This window comes from Anomaloglossus baeobatrachus, chromosome 4 (genome assembly GCF_048569485.1).
Source record: "Anomaloglossus baeobatrachus isolate aAnoBae1 chromosome 4, aAnoBae1.hap1, whole genome shotgun sequence".
NCBI classification, from domain to species: Eukaryota; Metazoa; Chordata; class Amphibia; order Anura; family Aromobatidae; genus Anomaloglossus; species Anomaloglossus baeobatrachus.
In genome coordinates, this window is record NC_134356.1 from 227824962 (window position 1) to 227844843 (window position 19882).

At 41.5% G+C, this 19882-nt stretch overlaps 1 protein-coding gene across 1 annotated transcript in view; it reads right to left on the reverse strand.

Moving 5' to 3' along the window:
• The window catches only part of PAH (phenylalanine hydroxylase), a 119568-nt gene that overhangs the window by 2773 nt on the left and 96913 nt on the right, over window positions 1-19882 (reverse strand). The window contains exons 7-13 of the mRNA XM_075342400.1: window positions 19340-19536; window positions 15492-15627; window positions 15221-15290; window positions 12591-12647; window positions 6707-6802; window positions 6412-6545; window positions 1277-1392 (exon numbers count right to left, since the gene is read on the reverse strand). Of these exons, the coding sequence (XP_075198515.1) occupies window positions 1277-1392; window positions 6412-6545; window positions 6707-6802; window positions 12591-12647; window positions 15221-15290; window positions 15492-15627; window positions 19340-19536 (806 nt within the window). The remainder of the gene's footprint in view (window positions 1-1276; window positions 1393-6411; window positions 6546-6706; window positions 6803-12590; window positions 12648-15220; window positions 15291-15491; window positions 15628-19339; window positions 19537-19882) is intronic.

The following is a 19882-nucleotide window of genomic DNA, read 5'->3' on the forward strand; positions in this document are numbered from 1 at the left end:
GTGTGTAACGTCGCTATGATGCCACATGACCCGCCCCCTTAATAAGGAGGCGGGTCGCCGGCCAGATCGACGTCGCAAGGCAGGTGAGTGCATGTGAAGCTGCCGTAGCGATAATGTTCGCTACGGCTGCTATCACAAGATATCGCTGCTACGACGGGGGCGGGGACTATCGTGCTCGGCATCGCAAGCATCGGCTTGCGATGTCGTTGTGTGCAAAGTGCCCCTAAGGCTACAGTTCCAACCACTGAGCTTCCATGCTTCTTGTGTTATTTACTGTATATCTTCTTTTATTCGAACGACTGTACAAGTCTTTATTGGTGTAAATTAGAAATTAGTTGATTTGACAAAATTTAAATTAGCTGAATCCTGTAGTTTTTTCCCAGGAAATTTGATATGCAGCAAAGTTATTCATTGCAAATTGAATGTTCCCAATTATGCGCTGGGGGTTTTGCCCACTGTCCGGTCTATAGTGCCACATCTCTGGCCTAGTGTTCACCATGGCCCAGGGTTTATGGCTGAGAGTAGGTCCCAGAGTATGCGAAGTGCACTCCGGGGTCTGCTTGTGGCTGGCAACCACGGCCTAGAGTGAACATCCAGGTGGAGATGCCATAATATAGAATGGCGGTGGACTGGAAAGTGCGCAGGGAGAAATGGACTTGGCGAGCGAAATGAGTAGTGAGGTGAATATGGTTTTTCTCTTTTCAATCTTTAGAAGGACCATACAGTAATTTTGCAAAAATCCACCTTCTACAGAATACAGATGTTTTCCAATTCACTCCACTTGAATTCAGCAAAATAGTGGCCAGCTCCAGTCACATTTTGCTCAAAATAGAATTTAGCAAGATGGTGGCCACAGTTGGCTGCAATTTTGCTGAACTTGCGTGGAGCAAATTGCAAAAAAGTCTGTAATTTCTGGAATGTGGATTTTTTGTAACTTCAAACAGAATTCAATTCCGCTAGAATAAAGAAATAAGAAATAAATAAAGAATAAAGTCACCAATAAATAAAGAAATAAGAAATAAAGAAAGAATAAAGTCACCAATAAATAAAGAAATAAGAAATAAAGAATAATGTCACCAATAAATAAATAAATAACGAATAAAGTCACCAATAAATAAAGAAATAAGAAATAAAGAATAATGTCACCAATAAATAAAGAAATAAAGAATAAAGTCACCAATAAATAAATAAATATAAAAAGTCACCAATCTCTAGTGTAAATACATTGATAAATCTGTTCTAGTGTTTAAATATATCAGATGACTACGGTACTTACTGTTAATGCAGTCAGCTAGATTCTTCAACTGCTGTACATTATCTAACACTTCAATGCTTTGTGTGTATGAATTATATCGCACAGAAAATGGACGAGGAATAGTGGCAGCAAATTTTCTGTAAAATGTCAAAACATGATAGATTATAGATATAATCAATGGATATACATGCATTTTATAAAATTAGAACCTGTACATTAATAAATAAATTGTACAGTTGCAATAATTATTACATCAGGATTCCAAACAAACAGATTATAAAATATCTTAAAATAATTATTTTAAGGTTTCCCATGTTGTTGGTATGAGGGATTCCCTATCAGTAAGGGCTTGCTCACACAAGAGTATATCATGGAAGAGTGCTACCCGACTAGCAATTTTTTCTCATGCCATTGCATGCTGCGATTTGCAGTGTATATCGGACGGCATGCACCCATACAAGTCTATAGGTGGGTGCAAAGCATTGGACTGCACTGATGACATATGAGTACAATACACCAAGTAAAATAATGGAGCAGATGAAGAAATTAATCCTTTCATCTTCTCCGCTCCTGTGTTCTGATTCTCGCATGCAAGAAAATCGGAGAACAGTGAATGACACTCAGATCACGCTCATAGCAGAGTACACAGGCACACGGAGACAAAAGGCTACACAGGTATTTGGACACATTTCACAGAAAGATAATTAATTAACCCAACAGTATATTTTTAAACTGTGGAACTAAACCTAGAGGAACTCTAAGCAAATTCAAGCACACTGACAAATACTGTTAGGGCTCATGCGCATGTTGCGTACTTACATCCATTTATGCATTTACGCTGCATATTGCACTGCAGCGTAAATGCATGCGTCCTGCATCCCCTGCACAATCTATGAAGATTGTGCATGATACGTGCGCACAATGCTTTTTTGAACGCAGCGATTTGGGTGCTAAAAGTGTGACCCAAATCCGTGCGTTCATAAAATAAGCATGTCAATTATTTGTGCGTTCTGGATGCAGCTCCCACTCTGTCTATGGTGGGGGCAGCAGCCATAGCGCATGAAATCGGCTTTTATTATGCAGTGTTTCTGCAGCAATTTGAAGTGCACATGTGGCGCCCTGGACAAGCCAGGTCGTCACAGGTACTACAGCAACACACCTCACACCCCGGTTAGGCACACCAGTCACACACACAAATCCTTGTTGCCCCCCTCCAGGGGCTGATGTCCACACCAGGTGGGGCGGAGCCAGGCGGTTGGCTCCACACACCGAGGAGTTCACAGTCCTGGAGGTGGGAAAGGAAGGGAGAACAGTAAGGGAAAGTGAAGTGGAAGGAGGAAAGTGGGAGTAGAGGAGCAGACTGACCGTGTCCGGGTACGTGGCCCAGGCACATACAGCAAGGTTGGCAGACAGTGGTGACCGTCTGCAGGAGAGGCCGATTGACGCACAACCGTAAGGACTAGGGACGGGCGGTGGCCCGCCGGTACCGGACCGGGGAGCGAAGAGAAGCCAGCACCATCCGGCAGGGCTTACGGACCCCGACCAGGCTTGGAGTCGCCGTTAAACCGGTCAAATCCGTCAGCGACGGGAACTTCCAGGGTTCCTCAGCAGCAAAGACCCGACTGAAGGCAACCGCTCAACCGTGAATGGAAATACAGCTACCGCCACAGCTAGAGTTCCCAGGGCCAGAGCCTGCAGGCAAAAAGGGGCTCCTCTGGTAAATACACCGCTGGGGAGCGGGTTACCAGTGGGAAGCCATCGGAGCTGACAACACAACACAGGTGCAGGGAGAGACAGTCACCGCCAACCTACCGGGAGTGACCATCGCAGCTGGCTGCGGGACCCATCCATCCAGCCGTTTGTTTTACCAGAGACTCCGTCTACGTCATTGGCTAAGTGAGTACCATCGTGCCGTCCGGCACCGCGCTGCCCCCGCGACCCTGCACCTCGCCAAACCCCGCTATCCACCTTACAGTCACCATCATCGGGCCCCGGGACCACCAAATCCCCCTACCCACGGAGGGGAGAGAAAACATCTCGGCTGCTCCCTGTCATCGCTCCTAGGATCCCTGTCCAGAGCAGCGGTGGTGTCCCAACCTCACCCAAACCCAAACCATCCCCTTTTTCACTCACGGGCGAGGAGTGTCGCTCGGGTTCCCGGATCCGGCCCACCGCTCGAGCCACCGAGCAGCAGCAGCAGCGCCGGACCCAAGCGTTGGCGAGTGCAGCGCCCCGCCGCCCGCGACACACATGTGCTGTCAAATAGCTGCAGAATATTCAGCAGTTACATGCGCATGAGCCCTTATACTTTGCAAAAAAAGTCCGGGTCCTTTGTTGGACAATATCTGCTCACAGCCTGCATCCAGCGCCATAACCTACACAAGATACTAGCGCAATGGCATAAATTGAAGCTTATGAGCCCCAATGCAAAAGGTCCAAAGGACCCCCAATTGTTGCAGGTCTATAATAGCATTGGTTTTCTCATCTAGGCCAAAAGGACTGTTGGGGGCCGCTAGGCACCATTGCCCAGATGCAATTGCAACCCCTGCACCTATTGTAGTCACACCACTGCTCTGGATGCTCAATGCATAGGGTGCAGAATGCATGTGTGGAGGAGGGGAAGGTGGCAGCAACAGTAGCTTCACCAATATGAACTCAGTATATTCAGACCACCATACCTCTTAACTTTTGAAGAAAGGAAAGAGGGACAAACTCTGCAGCGCGCACAGCGCGCCGTGACAAATTTTGACCACACCCCCTAGCCACACCCATTTGGCAGTAAGGGTCATTCAGCAGATGGGCCGGACTGTTCATTCATAGTCATAGCTGTCAGAATTTTCTTATATTTATATAAGCGTCTCTATATGACATGTTGCTTATTTGTGCCTATATTTACTAATCCCCATAAATAATCTGATCGCTGTGTGGTTCGGGTCGTTACAATTACAGGGACACCAAATATGTCCATGTTATTTGCTGATTTGTGATGTTCATTATTTTATAAAAAAGCGCAATAAAAATTACATTATTCTAATTTTTGTATTATTTTTAGTAATGTTATTAGAAGAAAAAAAATCTTTTCTCTCCCTCTAAAATACAGGACATAGAGATGCTGCTCTGTACAATGGAGCTCTGTGTCCTGTGTAATCTGCTGTGTAAGAGGCTGCATTTTAGCTTCATCTATATAAAATCCTCCCTCATACGTCATCATTCCTTGTGGCTCAACACCTAGGACAGCTAAGGGCTGCTGGACACATGTTTGAAAGTTGCTGGTTTGAATCCAAGGTGTTGGAAAGAAAAAAATTATATTTTTATACTTTTTTCCTCATTTCTTTATAGTAGATTTGTGGGCACAAATGAATCTGACTCTTTCCTTCCCCCACAAAGAGATGCAGTATCTATCTATCTATCTATCTATCTATCATGTATCTATCTAGCTATCTATCATGTATCTGTCTAGCCATCATGTATCTGTTTATCTATTTATTACTTATCGTGTATTTATATCTATCTATCATGTATCTATCTATCTATCATGTACAGTATCTATCTCTATCTATCTATTTATCTATCTATCTATCATGTATGTATCATGTATCTATCATGTATTTATCTATCATATCTCTCTCTATCATGTATCTCTTTATCTATCATGTATCTATCTATCTATCATAAATCTATCTATCAATTTATCATGTATCTATCCCTCTATCTATTTATTTATCGATCTATAGATCTATCATGTATCTATCTATCTATTTATCTATCTATGTAGCTGAATAATCTGCTTCTGGTTTTTCTGCTAGCAATACAGGTCAAGATTACCAAATCTTCCTATGTCTTCCTTTGTCTTCCTAGCTCACTGGTAGAGCTGCTGCCAATGGACAATGAGTTAATGAGTTTGAGTTCCAGCCGTTTCGGTACACCAGAAGAGATGAGAATTTAATTTATACACTGAACTAAGTTAATTTATTCACTGCACCGATGGGAGGAGCCGGGACAACAGCTGTGAGCAGCGGGACTGCGGGAGAGAGTCAGCTTAATCCTTGACGGATGGGAGGTATGAGACAACTAAGGAAACATGAAGTTACAACATAGTTTAAGATGCCTACTACACTATGCCTATCATTCATGAGGTGGAGAGTAAGGGAGGTGGGATCAGGCAATTTGGACAGTGAATGTAAGTACTGAGGTGCTATGTGTATATTTCTGTGCCTAACTGTATACTATGACTGAGTGTGCATACATTTACTAGCTTACTCTGTACTGACTTACATAGCATAAAGTTGTGTGTTACTATCAGCACTTACTTTGTACAAACAAATTCCCACAGCACAGCTGCAGAAATTACACTTGCCGCTGTCTAATAAATACTGTGTGGTTATAAAAGATTCATTGGGTTTCACAGAGATATAATTGAAAATGTATTACATGCACAACAGTGAATGGCAAATGATAACAAACATAAACTCTCCATGTTTAGCACATAATATTTACAAATGGTCTGTGTCCTCCTTCTGTAACTCATCTATGCGTTAATCTTGTTCAAGATATTGCACATAGCTGGGGGCTGCAGGCTATAGCCGTCTGATTTATCTGTGCTGGGTATGTATGCACGGGGGACCCTGCAATATATTTCATTAGGGCACCCATAGAGCTACTGTGAGGCAAACCAATCGGAGATGCTGGCAGTCTGACTGCAGCCAACCACAGACGCCGGCAGAGGGGGTGGGTGGAGGAATCAGTGAATATGTATGAGATCTAATGAATGGACCCAAAAGTAGTGTGATAGCTGCAGGGAGACTCAGTAAGTCATTTTTTACTTTTTCACTGCACATCCCAATAACAGTAATGCCAGTAGCAAAGATGGCTACCACATCACTGTGATTGGAGGGCAATCTCAGCATGTTTAGTAGCTGAAAATCAGGAACTAAACATGCTTGGAGGAATCTCAATACTCAGAAGGTGAATACCAAACTACTCGAGTAATGGATATCGTGAATACCTTAATATTTGTGCGAGTATCGAGTAGTGCCGAGTATATTCGCTCATCACTAATAATTATGGCTTTTTTTATATTTGTCAAAAGTGTGAAAATTGTCCTAGCAGCAAAAGGTGAAAAAAATTCCAACATAAAATCATGAGACGAGTCTCACCTCACTTTTTCCTTTGCATCTTCAAAACTTTCAGCAATAAAGTAAATAGGCTGGAACTCAGTTATCGGGTATTTTTGTAACGCTGTCTTCCCAGGTTCGAAGGACTTCAGTTCAGGCTTCTCTGTCAAACAATACTGGAAAAAATTGCAAATAAAATAAATTGATAAATGCAAGCGTATGGTAGTGACTGAAACGTAATAACATACGGATTTCTGGTATTGACAGAGAATGCCATGACTATGAAGGTTTCGTAAAATTACAGTAAAAAAATTCTAAAACATAAAAAAATTCAGACCTGTAATTCTCCAAATGAAGAAAGCAGACCTGCTCCATAAGCCTTTATTTTATCATCTTGTTTGCAAAGTCCAAATTCTGCAGTAAACCAGTATACCTTATGATTAAAAAGAGAAGAGAAAACATTTGAATATCTTACAGCAGAAGCTATGGGATCCTGACTTTACTGCAACTGCAAGTATATTGCATAACTATTGGAAACATATCGCTGTAAAATAGTCACATACATCAATTGTTACATTGATATTTAACTCAGCAAATCAGTCTTTGGGCTCAATTCCACTTGTGTTTTGCATGAATGAGTACAATCTGATAAAACATCGGATTGCTTTGACTCTAGTGCAAAACTATGGGGCAGTGTCCATCTGCGATTGATTTCACATGCTATGTTGGCATGAAAAATGAATTGCAGCATGCTGCATTTGGCAGTGATTCTCAGCTCACGCACCCCCATACAAGTCTATGGGTGCTTGTAAAACATCGGACTGCACTCGCATGTCATCATAGTGCAGTGTGATGTATGCAGAGACAGGCAGCGGAGGAGAGGGAGAAAGTCCTCCTTCCCTCTTCTCCACAGCTGTGATCCGATCACAAGATGGCATCACAGTCGCATGACCCTCGGCTGACGCTCGCAGCAGAGGGTCATTAGTGTATTGCTTCCCATGCTCTCGCATCAGAAGGTATGCACAGGTGGAAGTTTGTGAAAGTAAAGTTAGATACTCAAGACAGGGTTGACAACCATCCAGAAATACCTGGGCACTTTTTTACCCAGAGCGTGAATAAAATTTGTGCCCGTATAAACTTGTATAAACTTGTACAGACAACAACAGAACACAAGAGTATATTATACCAAATATTTTATTGTTTCAAAAAAATTAAATCAAAAACACTAACTTACATATGTTTTTATAAAATCAAGGACAATATCACACCAAAAAGTGAAAGACAAAAGTGTGTTACAAAACTATATATATAGAACAACTATTAAATGATTCATATGTATCTATACAATGGAGATTGAAATGGTTAAATTCAGTTTATATGATTGGCTTTTTGGAGGGGATGTGTGTGCATGTTCTTTGTAAAAATTCCTTTAGTGTTTATTTGACTGATGGTGTGCATATGCGGAGGACTGTGGATCATGAGGCTTTTATATGGTGAGCAATATGCATATGTGCCATCTTAAATGATGGGCAGCTGCATGTGCTCTGTACAGCCGTCATGTTGAAGTTCTCTTCTACGGTCTGGGGCATCTGCATATGCGCCTCTATTCATCTGGTCAATCATGTTCTGAGGCAGGGTAACTGCTGAATGCGCTTCTGCCAAACTAGTATTGTTTAGTTGTTAGGTGAGGGGGATTCCACGCCACCGAATTACAGTGTTTGTGCATTCAGATAAATTGGTTGCCTGGTGACAGAATACACATCGATCACTGAGGGAATTTACTATGACTGAGGCCAGTCAGGTGATTTCCCTGATTCCAGGTGATCACGGCAGTCTGAAACTACACACACCTCCTTATTCTGAGGCAATATGTTTGCTTTACTATTATTTAAAAGGTGACCCAACTGTTCCTTGACCTGAGCCTCCTGAAGAAAAGGTTTTACTTGAAACGTGCGTCGAGGCTGTGGAGGGCCTTCCTGATTTTGTGGATTTGCAAGTTTAATAACTCTGTGAATATGTGCACTTTATAATGCTATTGTTACTTTTTGGGCAGCTATATTCATCTTGCACTATGGCCATTTGTGCAATAGCTCAGATTGGGATAATTGAATAATATAATTTATCATTTTGTGTTTTTTTGCACTTTAATATAGTTGGTATTTTAGCGGTGATTTAATGTATATTTCTAGTGCCGCCTGCGCAATATATTAAACCTCCATTAATTCTTAAACAAAAGTATATATATTTTTTGATCTTATCAATACACATTACGCCATCCTATTTTTTCACATATTTATGCTAATGAAAAAAGATATGTATATTTTTTTGACAAACAATTTTTATATATTTTATGGGCTATTTATGGTCAAAGGATGAAGCAATGTGTATTTATATAAATTATGCCGATTATAATGGATTTTTGTGCCAGCACAGAGAATTAAGTGGGAATCTCCTAATTTAACATCGTGATGTGGTTTTGTAGTCAATTATCAATGAATATTTAATTACTAAATGATGATATGAAAGTACCACAAGAAATAGTTAGTCCCACCCTGATATAGTTTTATAACATGCTTCAATCAGGAAATCCCCCTTATTTTTTAACGTTTTTCACTTTTTGGTGTGACATTGTTCTTCATTTTACAAAAATATACGTAAGTTTGTGTTTTTGATTTAATTTGTTTGAAACAATAAAATATTAAAATATTTGGTATAATATACTCTTGTGTTCCTTTCTTAAAAATAAGATTTGTTGAGTTAACATTCCGGTAATGATGATGGGAATTTGAATAATGTGCAATATAGATTATTATGAATGTAATTATCATCTTTTTATAGTTTCCAGTGAACACAGCTGATGTCTTCATATCAACATTATGGGTTGTAGACATACAGTATATCACGTATAATCTTATTGATTAATTATAGTTTTCTAAGGCCACTAAAAAAAAGTTGTCCACCTATGATTTTTAGATATGTTATCCATAAAAAGTCGGCAACTCTGCTTAAAAAGGAAACCCACAAAAGAGCGAAAAATATATACATTTTATTAATATATTCATACTGCAAGTAAAGCTTTTAATTGCAGAAATCCAAAATAATACATATATGTGTTTCGGCCTTATGGCAAAATACACAGTGATTGCTGTCATTTCTTGCTCAGCGCGTACTCTCTGCTTGGCTTCTTTTCATTCAAAATCTGGATATTTGAAATGTATGTATTTGCAACCAATGTATATCTGAAGATGGTCATCATCATAAGACAGAAACATGCAGGTATTACTTTGGCTTGCTACACTTAAAACCTTTTTGGCATTGAAATTTGGAGTGTCATGTTCTTTTTCATTGGACAAAAGGCCGCTTTACACGCAACGACATCACTAAAGAGATGTCGTTGGGGTCACGGAATACGTGCTGCACATCCGTTCTTGTTAGCGACGTCGTTGCGTGTGACACGTATGAGCGACCGCTAACGACCAAAAATACTCACCTTATCGTTGATCGGTGACACGCTGTCCTTTTCCCAAATATCGTTGCTGTTGCAGGACGCAGGTTGTTCGTCGTTCCTGCGGCAGCACACATCGCTAGCTGTGACACTGCAGGAACGAGGAACCTCACCTTACCTGCGACCACTGCCAATGAGGAAGGAATGAGGTGGGCGGGATGTTCGTCCTGCTCATCTCCGCCCCCTCCGCTTCTATTGGGCGGCCGCTTAGTGACGTCACTGTGACGCCGAATGAACCGCCCCCTTAGAAAGGAGGCGGTTCACCGGTCACAGCGACGTCGCTAGGCAGGTAAGTAGTGTGACGGGTCCTAGCAATGTTGCGATTTGCCCGTGATGCACAACCGACGGGGGCGGGTATGCTCGGTAGCGATCTCGCTAGCAAGATCGCAGCGTGTAAAGCGGCCTTAAGGGTTAGTAACTTACTTGAGCACCTTGAATTATTTGTAAGTGCCTGTGGATCTACATTTTCATCCCCAAACATGTTACATTGATATTATTAACACTCAAAAATAATTACTACTAGGCAATCATTTCTGCCCGGAACCATACTGTCTAATATATTGACACACATTTTGCATGCTGCTTTTTTGTGAGACAAAATCATGAGATTATGCAAAATGTGAAACATGTCAAGGTAATGGACAATGTGGTGTTTGTCAGGAATGGCTCACAGTTGGTATGTGCTCTGATTATTAGTCAAAAGGCTTACCTTTATTTGTTGATTGATTTTTGTAATAATTTATGCAATTTATATATTTGGGTTATTTATACTTATTTTTTATGAACTGATCCTGTTGCCTTAACCTATAGATGTTACCTTCCATATACTGTAATCTTCATATTGCTTGAACTTAGCTAGTGTTCTGCAAATTATTTTCCATACCGTTTTATCTAGTTTTTAATTGTGTATTTAGCATCTCTCTGGTTATTTTTGTCATTTATATTCAATAAAATTATTTTTTTACTAATAAAATATATGGAATTATACTGCTTGGATCATATGCATTGGAGATTTTAGGTATCATTTTTTAATATATGAGTCTGAAAGTTTAATGATGATCCAGTAATACAACAAATTAAATTACAAAGTTTCCATTTTGTCTTGTTTTTGTCTTTTTTTAGCTCTCTATTTATGAAGATCATACAGTTTCAATAGTGGTTAGTCTAATGTTAATAGCTATTGCCCCCAACCTCCCACGCAACAATTCAGTTGAAGTCTAAAGCTGGGTTTACACACTGCAACATCTCAAACGACATCGCTGTAACGTCACCAGTTTTGTGACGCAATAGCGATGTTGTTTGCGATGTTGCAGTGTGTGAAACTTATCAGCGACCCGGCCCCTGCTGTGAAGTTGTAATCGTTACAAATCGTTCAGGACCATTCCTAGGTCCTTTGTTTCCCGCTGTGCAGCATGAAGTTTCAGTGTGTGAAGACTTTGCAGAGACTTTGTTAGCAACTTCCCTTTCAAAAGGCTGCTTATCAACGTCCCCAACAACCAGCTAGGTCGCTCTGCAGGTCCGGATCGCTGTTGAGTTGTTGGCCAGGTTTGCCTGTTTGACAGCTCACCAGCAACTTAGCAGAGACTTAGGGAGGTCGCTGTTACGTCACAAAACCGGTGACGTTACAGCGATGTCCTTTGCGATGTTGCAGTGTGTAAACCCAGCTTTACTAAGGTTTCATAATCCTTTTTAGATTTTAGAGCCAATTAGTTCAGAAACAGTTTGAGCTACGACAATGCCATTGATATCTCAAGCCACTCCGTAGAAGTACTTTGCTCCTGCATGAGAATGCACACAATGTTGTACAAGCAAAACTAAAAATTAAAGGTCAGTGAGCTGCTGTGTGCACACCCATGCAAGAGCTGAGATGAACAGAGGACATTAGAGATTGGTGGGGGTCTCAATAACTGGACTCAGACTGATCTACAGGGCAATTAAAGGGAATCTGTCAGCAGGTTTTGTATGTAATCTGAGGACTTCATGCGGTAGGGGTTCAAAAACAAAAATCAACTATGACTCTCGTATCAGACTGTGTGCTGTTGTTTACTTAAACGAAAGGCTTTATCAACTAGTGATTATCATTGCTGGAGTACATTGTCATGTGCACAGCAGTCTGGCATCTCTATTGAGAGCCTGGTGTGGGCAGGCTCTCAATAGAGATCTCAACTCTGCTTCATGTTAAATCCAAAAATTTTGTTTGTGTAAGAACGGCTACAGCCAGTAATCTAAGTGATACATTATTGGATTCAGAGTCTCTTAGCCTACATCATGCTGCTCTCAGATAAGGTAGCAAACACCTACTGACAGATTCCCTTTAAGGGGCTCCAAGATTTCATAGAACTTATAAAAGTTTAGTTACACTTTAAGTAAGCATGTATTTTCTTTTAGATGAGGGGAGCAATCTGTTGGCAGATACCTCTTGTGGTCACTTATTGTTCCAGCGAACAAAAGTATTGGGTTTTAAAATGAACCATGTCTAATCTTCATTCCACTGCTATTACAAGATAGTCGGCTAGAACTGTGGTACTCAAACAGCCTAGCAACTATTATCTTCTATATATAATACATTCCCTCTCTATACAACATAGACTTTGTTTATAAATGATGTGTAGTGTACTGAGAAAGAAAACTTGCAAGACACAGAGCAATAAATACACATCTAAAAACATTTAAAAAAGATATTCCTAATGCTAAAAGAAGGTTAAAAGGGTTTTACCGTAGCCAACATTTCAATGTATTCATCTGGTGCCCCAAGAGATGCCAATCCAATCTCCTGAAAACATATTCAATTACAAGTTATTCTGAATGATGTAATACTTTATTTTTATTTACAGGTATTATATGTAATGTTAGAGATAAGTGGATGTTTTGACATTCCAATGTGCTGTATTCGAGGAATTTTCCCCAAAAATTTGAATTGCGATGAAAAGATTTACACAAATTTCAAAACTGGAAAGCTCGCTATTGCTCTAAAAAGTTATACGTGGGGGGAGAGAACCCCGCTGACCATAGGAGCTTACGCTTCACAGGAGGGATAGAGAGAATCCCATTGACCATAAGAGCTTACACTCTACAGGCAAGAGAGAGAGGACCCCTCTGATCATAAGAGCTTACAATCTACAGGCAAGAGAGAGAGGACCCCTCTGATCATAAGAGCTTACACTCTATAGACAAGAGAGAGAGGACCCCTCTGATCATAAGAGCTTACACTCTACAGGCAAGAGAGAGAGGACCCCCCTGATCATAAGAGCTTACACTCTACAGGCAAGAGAGAGAGAGGGGTCCATTGACTATAAGAGCTTATACTCTACAGGCGAGAGTCAGTACTCTGCTGACCATAAGGCTAGGTTCGTACACTGCGTCTTTTTGACGCTGCGTTTTTGTGCGTTTTTGGCCGCTAAAAACGCACAAAAACGCACCTGCGTTGAAAAAACGCATGCGTTTTTGCCGCAATTTGGTGCGTTTTTGGCTGCGTTTTGCTGCGTTTTTGATCTCTGCGTTTTGCTACATTTTTCCAATGCATTGCATGAGGGGAAAACGCAGAAAAACACAGGAAAGAATTGACATGTCCATTTTTTTTTTCAAGCTCAAAAACGCAGCTTAAAAAAACAGTTGTGTGCGGACAGCAAAAATGAAAACTCATAGACTTTGCTGGGGAAGCAAAGTCATGCAGTTTTGAGGCCAAAAACGCACCCGAATAACGCGCAAAAACGCCGCGAAAAACGCACTGTGCGCACATAGCCTAAGAGTGTACACTCTACAGCAGAGAGAGAGAAGTCCACGCTGACCATAAGAGCTTTCACATCACAGGCAAGAAAGAGGGAGGCCGTTGACAATAAGAGGTTACTCTCTACAGGAAAGAGAGAGGACATCGCTGATCATAAGAGCTTACACTCTTCCAGTAACAAAAGTTTCCAGCTCACCATGTAGAGACAATCTGAGACGGTGCACGGAAGAACGGCCACTCCTTAGTCCAGACAACAGGTAAAGAAAATAATCCAGCATCCAGTCCAATTGTAGAATAAAAAAGATTTTTTGAGTCTTTATTGAAACATCAATAAAAAAGCCATAAATATGGCATGGTGCAAATCATGTGGTTTGCACCATGCCATATTTATGAATTTTTTATTGATGTTTCAATAAAGACTCAAAAAATCTTTTTTATTCTACAATCAGACTGGATGTTGGATTATTTTCTTTATCTGTTGTCTTACACTGTACCAGTCTGTGCCTTGTATTGTTTATGATTATTATACTTGTCCCTATTATGTATACCCCTTTCACATGTAAAGCGCCAAGGAATTGATGGCGCTATAATAATAAATAATAATAATAACAATAAATAATAATAACACTCTACAGGACAGAGAGAAAGAGGGCCCCACTGACCATAAGAGATTACACTCTACAGACGAAAGAGAGAACAATGCTGACCATAAGAGCATATACTCTTTACCAACAAGAGAGATAGAAAGAACCCAGCTGACTTTAAGAGCTTAAGGCCGCTTTACACGCTGCGATATTGGTACCGATATCTCTAGCGTGGGTACCCGCCACAATGTGTTGTGCGACACGGGCAAATCGCTGCCCGTGACGCACAACATCGCCCAGGCCCGTCACACTACTTACCTGCCCGGCGACGTCGCTGTGACCGGCGAACCGCCTCCTTTCTAAGGGGGCGGTTCGTTCAGCGTCACAGCGACGTCACAGCTGCGTCACTGAACCGCCGCCCAATAGAAGCGGAGGGGCAGAGATGAGCAGGATGTAACATCCCGCCCACCTCCTTCCTTCCGCATAGCAGCCGGGAGGCAGGTAAGGTGAGGTTCCTCGTTGCTGCGGTGTCACACGTACCGATGTGTGCTGCCGCAGGAACGAGGAACAACTTCGTTACTGCTGCAGTAAAGATTTTTAAGAATGGACCCCCATGTCACCGATGAGCGATTTTGCACGTTTATGCGATGATGCAAAATCGCTCATAGGTGTCCCACGCAACGGCATCGCTAATGCGGCCGGATGTGCGTCACCAATTCCGTGACCCCAACGAGTTCGCATTAGCGATGTCGCAGCGTGTAAAGCCCCCTTTACACTCTACAAAAAGAGAGAGAAGACCTTGCTGACCATAATAGCTTACACTACAGAAGAGAGAGAAGACCACACTCAATATAAGCGCTTATACTATATAAGCATGAGAGAGTACCTCGCTAACCATTAGAGCTTACACAGTAATTTTGAGGGTGGGGGGAATCTCAAATCAAATAATTTCAAAATATCTGAAATCGTGTGAAACTGTGTATTACAGGACATTCAACTGAAACTCAATCCTCTACCGAATCAATCAATTCTTACTTGTGAAAATTGGGCAAAACTTGGGTCAGCAAATAGGGGTGCATGTCCTAAAAGCTCATGACAAATATCACTGTAAAAATAGACAAAAAAACACAAAATGATGTTAAATGTTAATGACTTAACATGAAGCCAGAAATCACAACACAATAACCAGGAACCTTACAGAGTTACTTTAGATACGAGATTTCAGAAAAAAACCCCGTCAGCATTATTCCCATTGCAGTTTAGTTTAACAGCTACAAAGCTAGAAGAGAGAAGGAAATGTACTCACGGCTCCGGTGTATACATGGGTTTTGATGAATGGCGAATATACTGAGTAGAGTGAAATACTCTGAATGCCAAGCCAGCAAGGAAATCTCGAGATGACAGCAAACCAGCGACAGGACGTAAACGAAAACCAGTACAAGCTTTATGGAAGATACAGAAACAAATGGCTAATTAACTTGGAAATGACCATTTCATATTATATGCAATAAGTATGCAATAAGAATAACATGAGAGTCTGGCTACAAGTAAAGAACTATCAGAATAGAAGGTAATTTCTACTGATTACAGATGGCACAAATCGATTTGCAGGGCCAGGTCCAGTGGCCAAGTTAGTAATCTTTTGCCGCCACAGAGTCTTGAACCGCCTCTTACATGATGGTATCTTCTGCTCCTCTTTGGATCAAACAGCCAGGAGCAATGTCATCAATGTGGCATGACACAAATGAGCTTTAATGCCAGGCCGGCTTAACAAAAAAAGAACCAAGGATGCCATCAGGTAAGAGGTGGTTCTCAGGGCTCCCTTCTGGCGGCCATAGATTACTGAGGTGCCCATTTACCAGGACTTGTGAATTGAAGCATACCATCTATATGTAGATACCGCATTCACTATTAAAATATATTGGACTCTGTACTAACACAAAGCCCATTTTGTTTGTAGTTCCAATGATAACCTATGCAACCAGTCTGTATATGACACTTTCACTAGATGATACAGAACATAGACACATCAAATCTGAGCAAGTAGATTTACAGATATAATTCTATTGTATAGTCTTTATCAATGAGAATAGGGAATATGCTATGAGCTAATGGAAAACTAGAATAGGCTATGGGCATGTCTTTCTTTGTATAAGTTCTGATGATCATTTCTTTTGATGTTTTAATTTATTCGGTCCCCTCTACTCATATTGATGGCGCTGATATTGAAGACACTTTCAATGTAAACATGAGCTTTATATTGGGTGACTCCATTTAGCCTTAAAGCAACCAGAAGATTAAAGAAGTTGTGTAAGATTAACATATTAATGACCTATCCATAGGTTCATAAATTGAAAATAAACTGCAGTAATTGTACAATGTACGGTGCTTCTATGCTACAGTCTGTACATTGCTTACAGCCAACAAACATATTCGGTTGTCAATATCATATGCGCATGCTAAAGCTACCTTCACATGGCAATTGCAGTATATATTTGGTGTATACCCTGAAATAGGAACAGGTGAAAGTGCACCGAATGTATTCATAGCGCTCTATAGACAGGACAGATGCCAATTCAGTGTCCTGTTGGCCCATCAGGTATATATTGGTACACCTTTTTCAACTGTATGGAGGAATCAAATTATCATATGCATCCAATGCGATAAAATTGGATGCTATTTGCTAATGACACTCGACTCAAACTCTACTGTGAACATGAGCCAATTGTCATCTACTGTGCTCCAAATCTCTCACATGTGAGAATCCGATCACAAGTGAGGAGAAGGAGATATCAATCGCTCCCTTTTCCCTATTGCCTGTCTCTTCGTATATTGGACTGCACTTGGATGACATCTGAGTGCAGTCCAATGTTTCACTCGAACCCATAGACTTGTATTGGTGTACATGATTAGAGACACGCCACCAATCACAGCATGCAGTCATTTTTACGCTGAATCGGCATTAGAAAAAAACACTGACTGGCACTGTCCCATAGTATAACATTGTTATACGGGGGTATGAGCGAGCCTTCTAATAAAGTGTGATGTGCTGCACATTACCATTCCACTGTTAAAACAGTGAGCCACGGTTAATAAAAAAAAAACATTCCACGTGGTATAGCTGTTTTTTTTGTATGGGGCCTCTGCACAACTTAGACAGATCTGAGTCTGACACTTGCCCCAATCAGAAATCATGTTCATCCCTCGTTGCCCTTCTAAGTTTGAATGGGCAGAGAATACTTTTACAGATTCAGGGGTAAATTTACAAGAAAAATCAAAGAATCTTCCAATTAACTGAACCATAGATCAATATGCAAAAAACAATTTGTTACTGTGAGCTGAAAGAAAAAAGGGTTTGATACTGTGTTAGCCAGTTGAATGATGCTTTATTGATATCAAGAAAATATAAGGTTATTATTTAGTTTCTCTTGTTGTGAGCGTTAAGTCTTCATAATAGGGGCTGTTATTGTAGGGGCACCTAAATTACCTCAGAATTCTATTGTAAAATAAAAGTTTGAAAAGGGACAACATTTTGGTGCAATGCAAGGTTGTATTACATTTTTGAGACTCTTCGCAGTCTCACTTCATTTTCGCCCAGCTCCGACACAGAATAGGTGGAGGTGGTGTAGAACAGGAGCATGGCCAAACCTGGTTGTCAAATTCATGACACATTGTGGTGCTCCTTATGCCACAAATCTTACTCCAGTACATGACTAAGTTAAAGGAGGGGTTCACTACTCTGCAATAGTGGCCACATCCCTATAAAATTGAAAGGGATGACTTTTTTCAAATACATTGTTCAGCCAATTCTGCCTGTGAGCGACGCTATTATGGTCTGCTCATCCCCATGAAGTGACCCTCAGGCTCTTGTGACCTCTGAGATCTGATGATGTCACATCCTCCTGTTGAACTGGCATCACCAAAGCGGGCCCCAGTCTCCCTGAGTGACTTGGTTGTGGGTCGCGTTTCACCGCTCGCTACAGCCCAGCGTCGCAGCGTAGCAGGTCATGTTTGCTCTACTTCACTGCAGAGCACTGCAAGCAGGAGCGATGCTGGGCTGACATGAGCGGTGAAATTCTGCCCATAGCCCAGTCAGTCAGGGAGACTAGGGCCAGGCTCAGTGGTGTCGGGTCAACTGGAAGTTGATGTGACATCACCAGATCTCAGAGGACACGGAGCCCAGGGATCACTTCATGGGGATGAGCGGACTGCAATAGCGCCACTCAGAGGCAAAATTGGCTGAACAAGGTATTTAGAAAAAAGCTTTCCATATAATTTTTACAGTGATGTGGCCACATTTGCAGTGTAGTGAACCACCTCTTTAAGATTTCTGGCGATGCGCACACAGAGGCGCATGCCACTTTTCAGATATGTCGGATTTCATTAAAATGCGCCTCCTAATGAATAAGATGTATCTGACTTGAGAACACCTTCTCAGCAAGACTGATGTGAATAATGCTGGTCATGATGAAGCGGGCCTAATGCGGGCGTCACACGGGACGATAAATCGTGCGATTGCATAAGCGATCGCACCCGCCTCCGTCGTTTGTGCGTCACGGGCAATTAGTTGCCCGTGGCGCACAAAGTCGTTAACCCCTGTCACACGTACTTACCTCCTGGGTGACGTCGCTGTGGGCGGCGAACATCCTCTTCCTGAAGGGGGAGGGACGTTCGGCGTCACAGCGACGTCACATGGTAGCCGGCCAATAGATGCGGAGGGGCGGAGATGAGCGGGACGTACACATCCCGCCCACCTCCTTTCTTCCATATTGCCAGCAGGATGCAGGTAAGCTGTGTTTGTCGCTCCCGGGTGCCACACGGAGCGATGTGTGCTGCCACGGGAGCGACGAACAACTGGCGCGCAGAAGGAGGAACGAGATTATGAAAATGAATGACATGTCGACGAGCAACGATAAGGTGAGTTTTTTTGCTCGTTCACAGTCGTTTGGAGGTGTCACACGGTACGATATGTCTGACGATGCCGGATGTGCGTCACTAACGACGTGACCCCGAAGACATATCGCCAGATATATCGTACCATGTGACGCCCTCATAAGTGTCCAATGCAATCTACTCCACCTACTCTAGGTGCACACCAACTATCTCAGATTCCACACAACAATTTTACAATAATTGAGACATATAAGTGCATACTTTGAAGAAAATTGGAGACATCTTCGAGTTGAGGAATGTTATTTTCATTATATCCACAATATTTCTCTAGCAGGGGAAACACATGATTATGTTCATAGCAAGCATGTGTCGGGTACAGCGACTTCAGCTCTTTAAACACTGTGCCCCATGTCTTTTTTTCCTCCTCTGTATAAGTAACACGTGGAATAGTTTGACCACTAAAAAGATGACAAAACAAGACAGTCATTCCATTTTGTTGAATACATATAGTATTAAAAAACAAACACTGAAACACTTGGCATTGCGCCATTCCTCTGCTAATCTTTCTAAACATTTATGAATACATTGACAACTGGGTGTTACCATTCATTTTTCAAAGGGGTGTGTCCCTGATAATGGCAGCACTGATTGGTCAGTCTGTGTAGAGACATGCCACCAACATTATAATTCACAGTTGTTAATTTAATCATAAATTTCTAAAAAGAATAGCATAGAATTGGTGAAGCTGACAAAAGCTCTTTAGCCCCTTTGCAATGGTGGCAAATTTCGTTTTTGTTTTTTTTT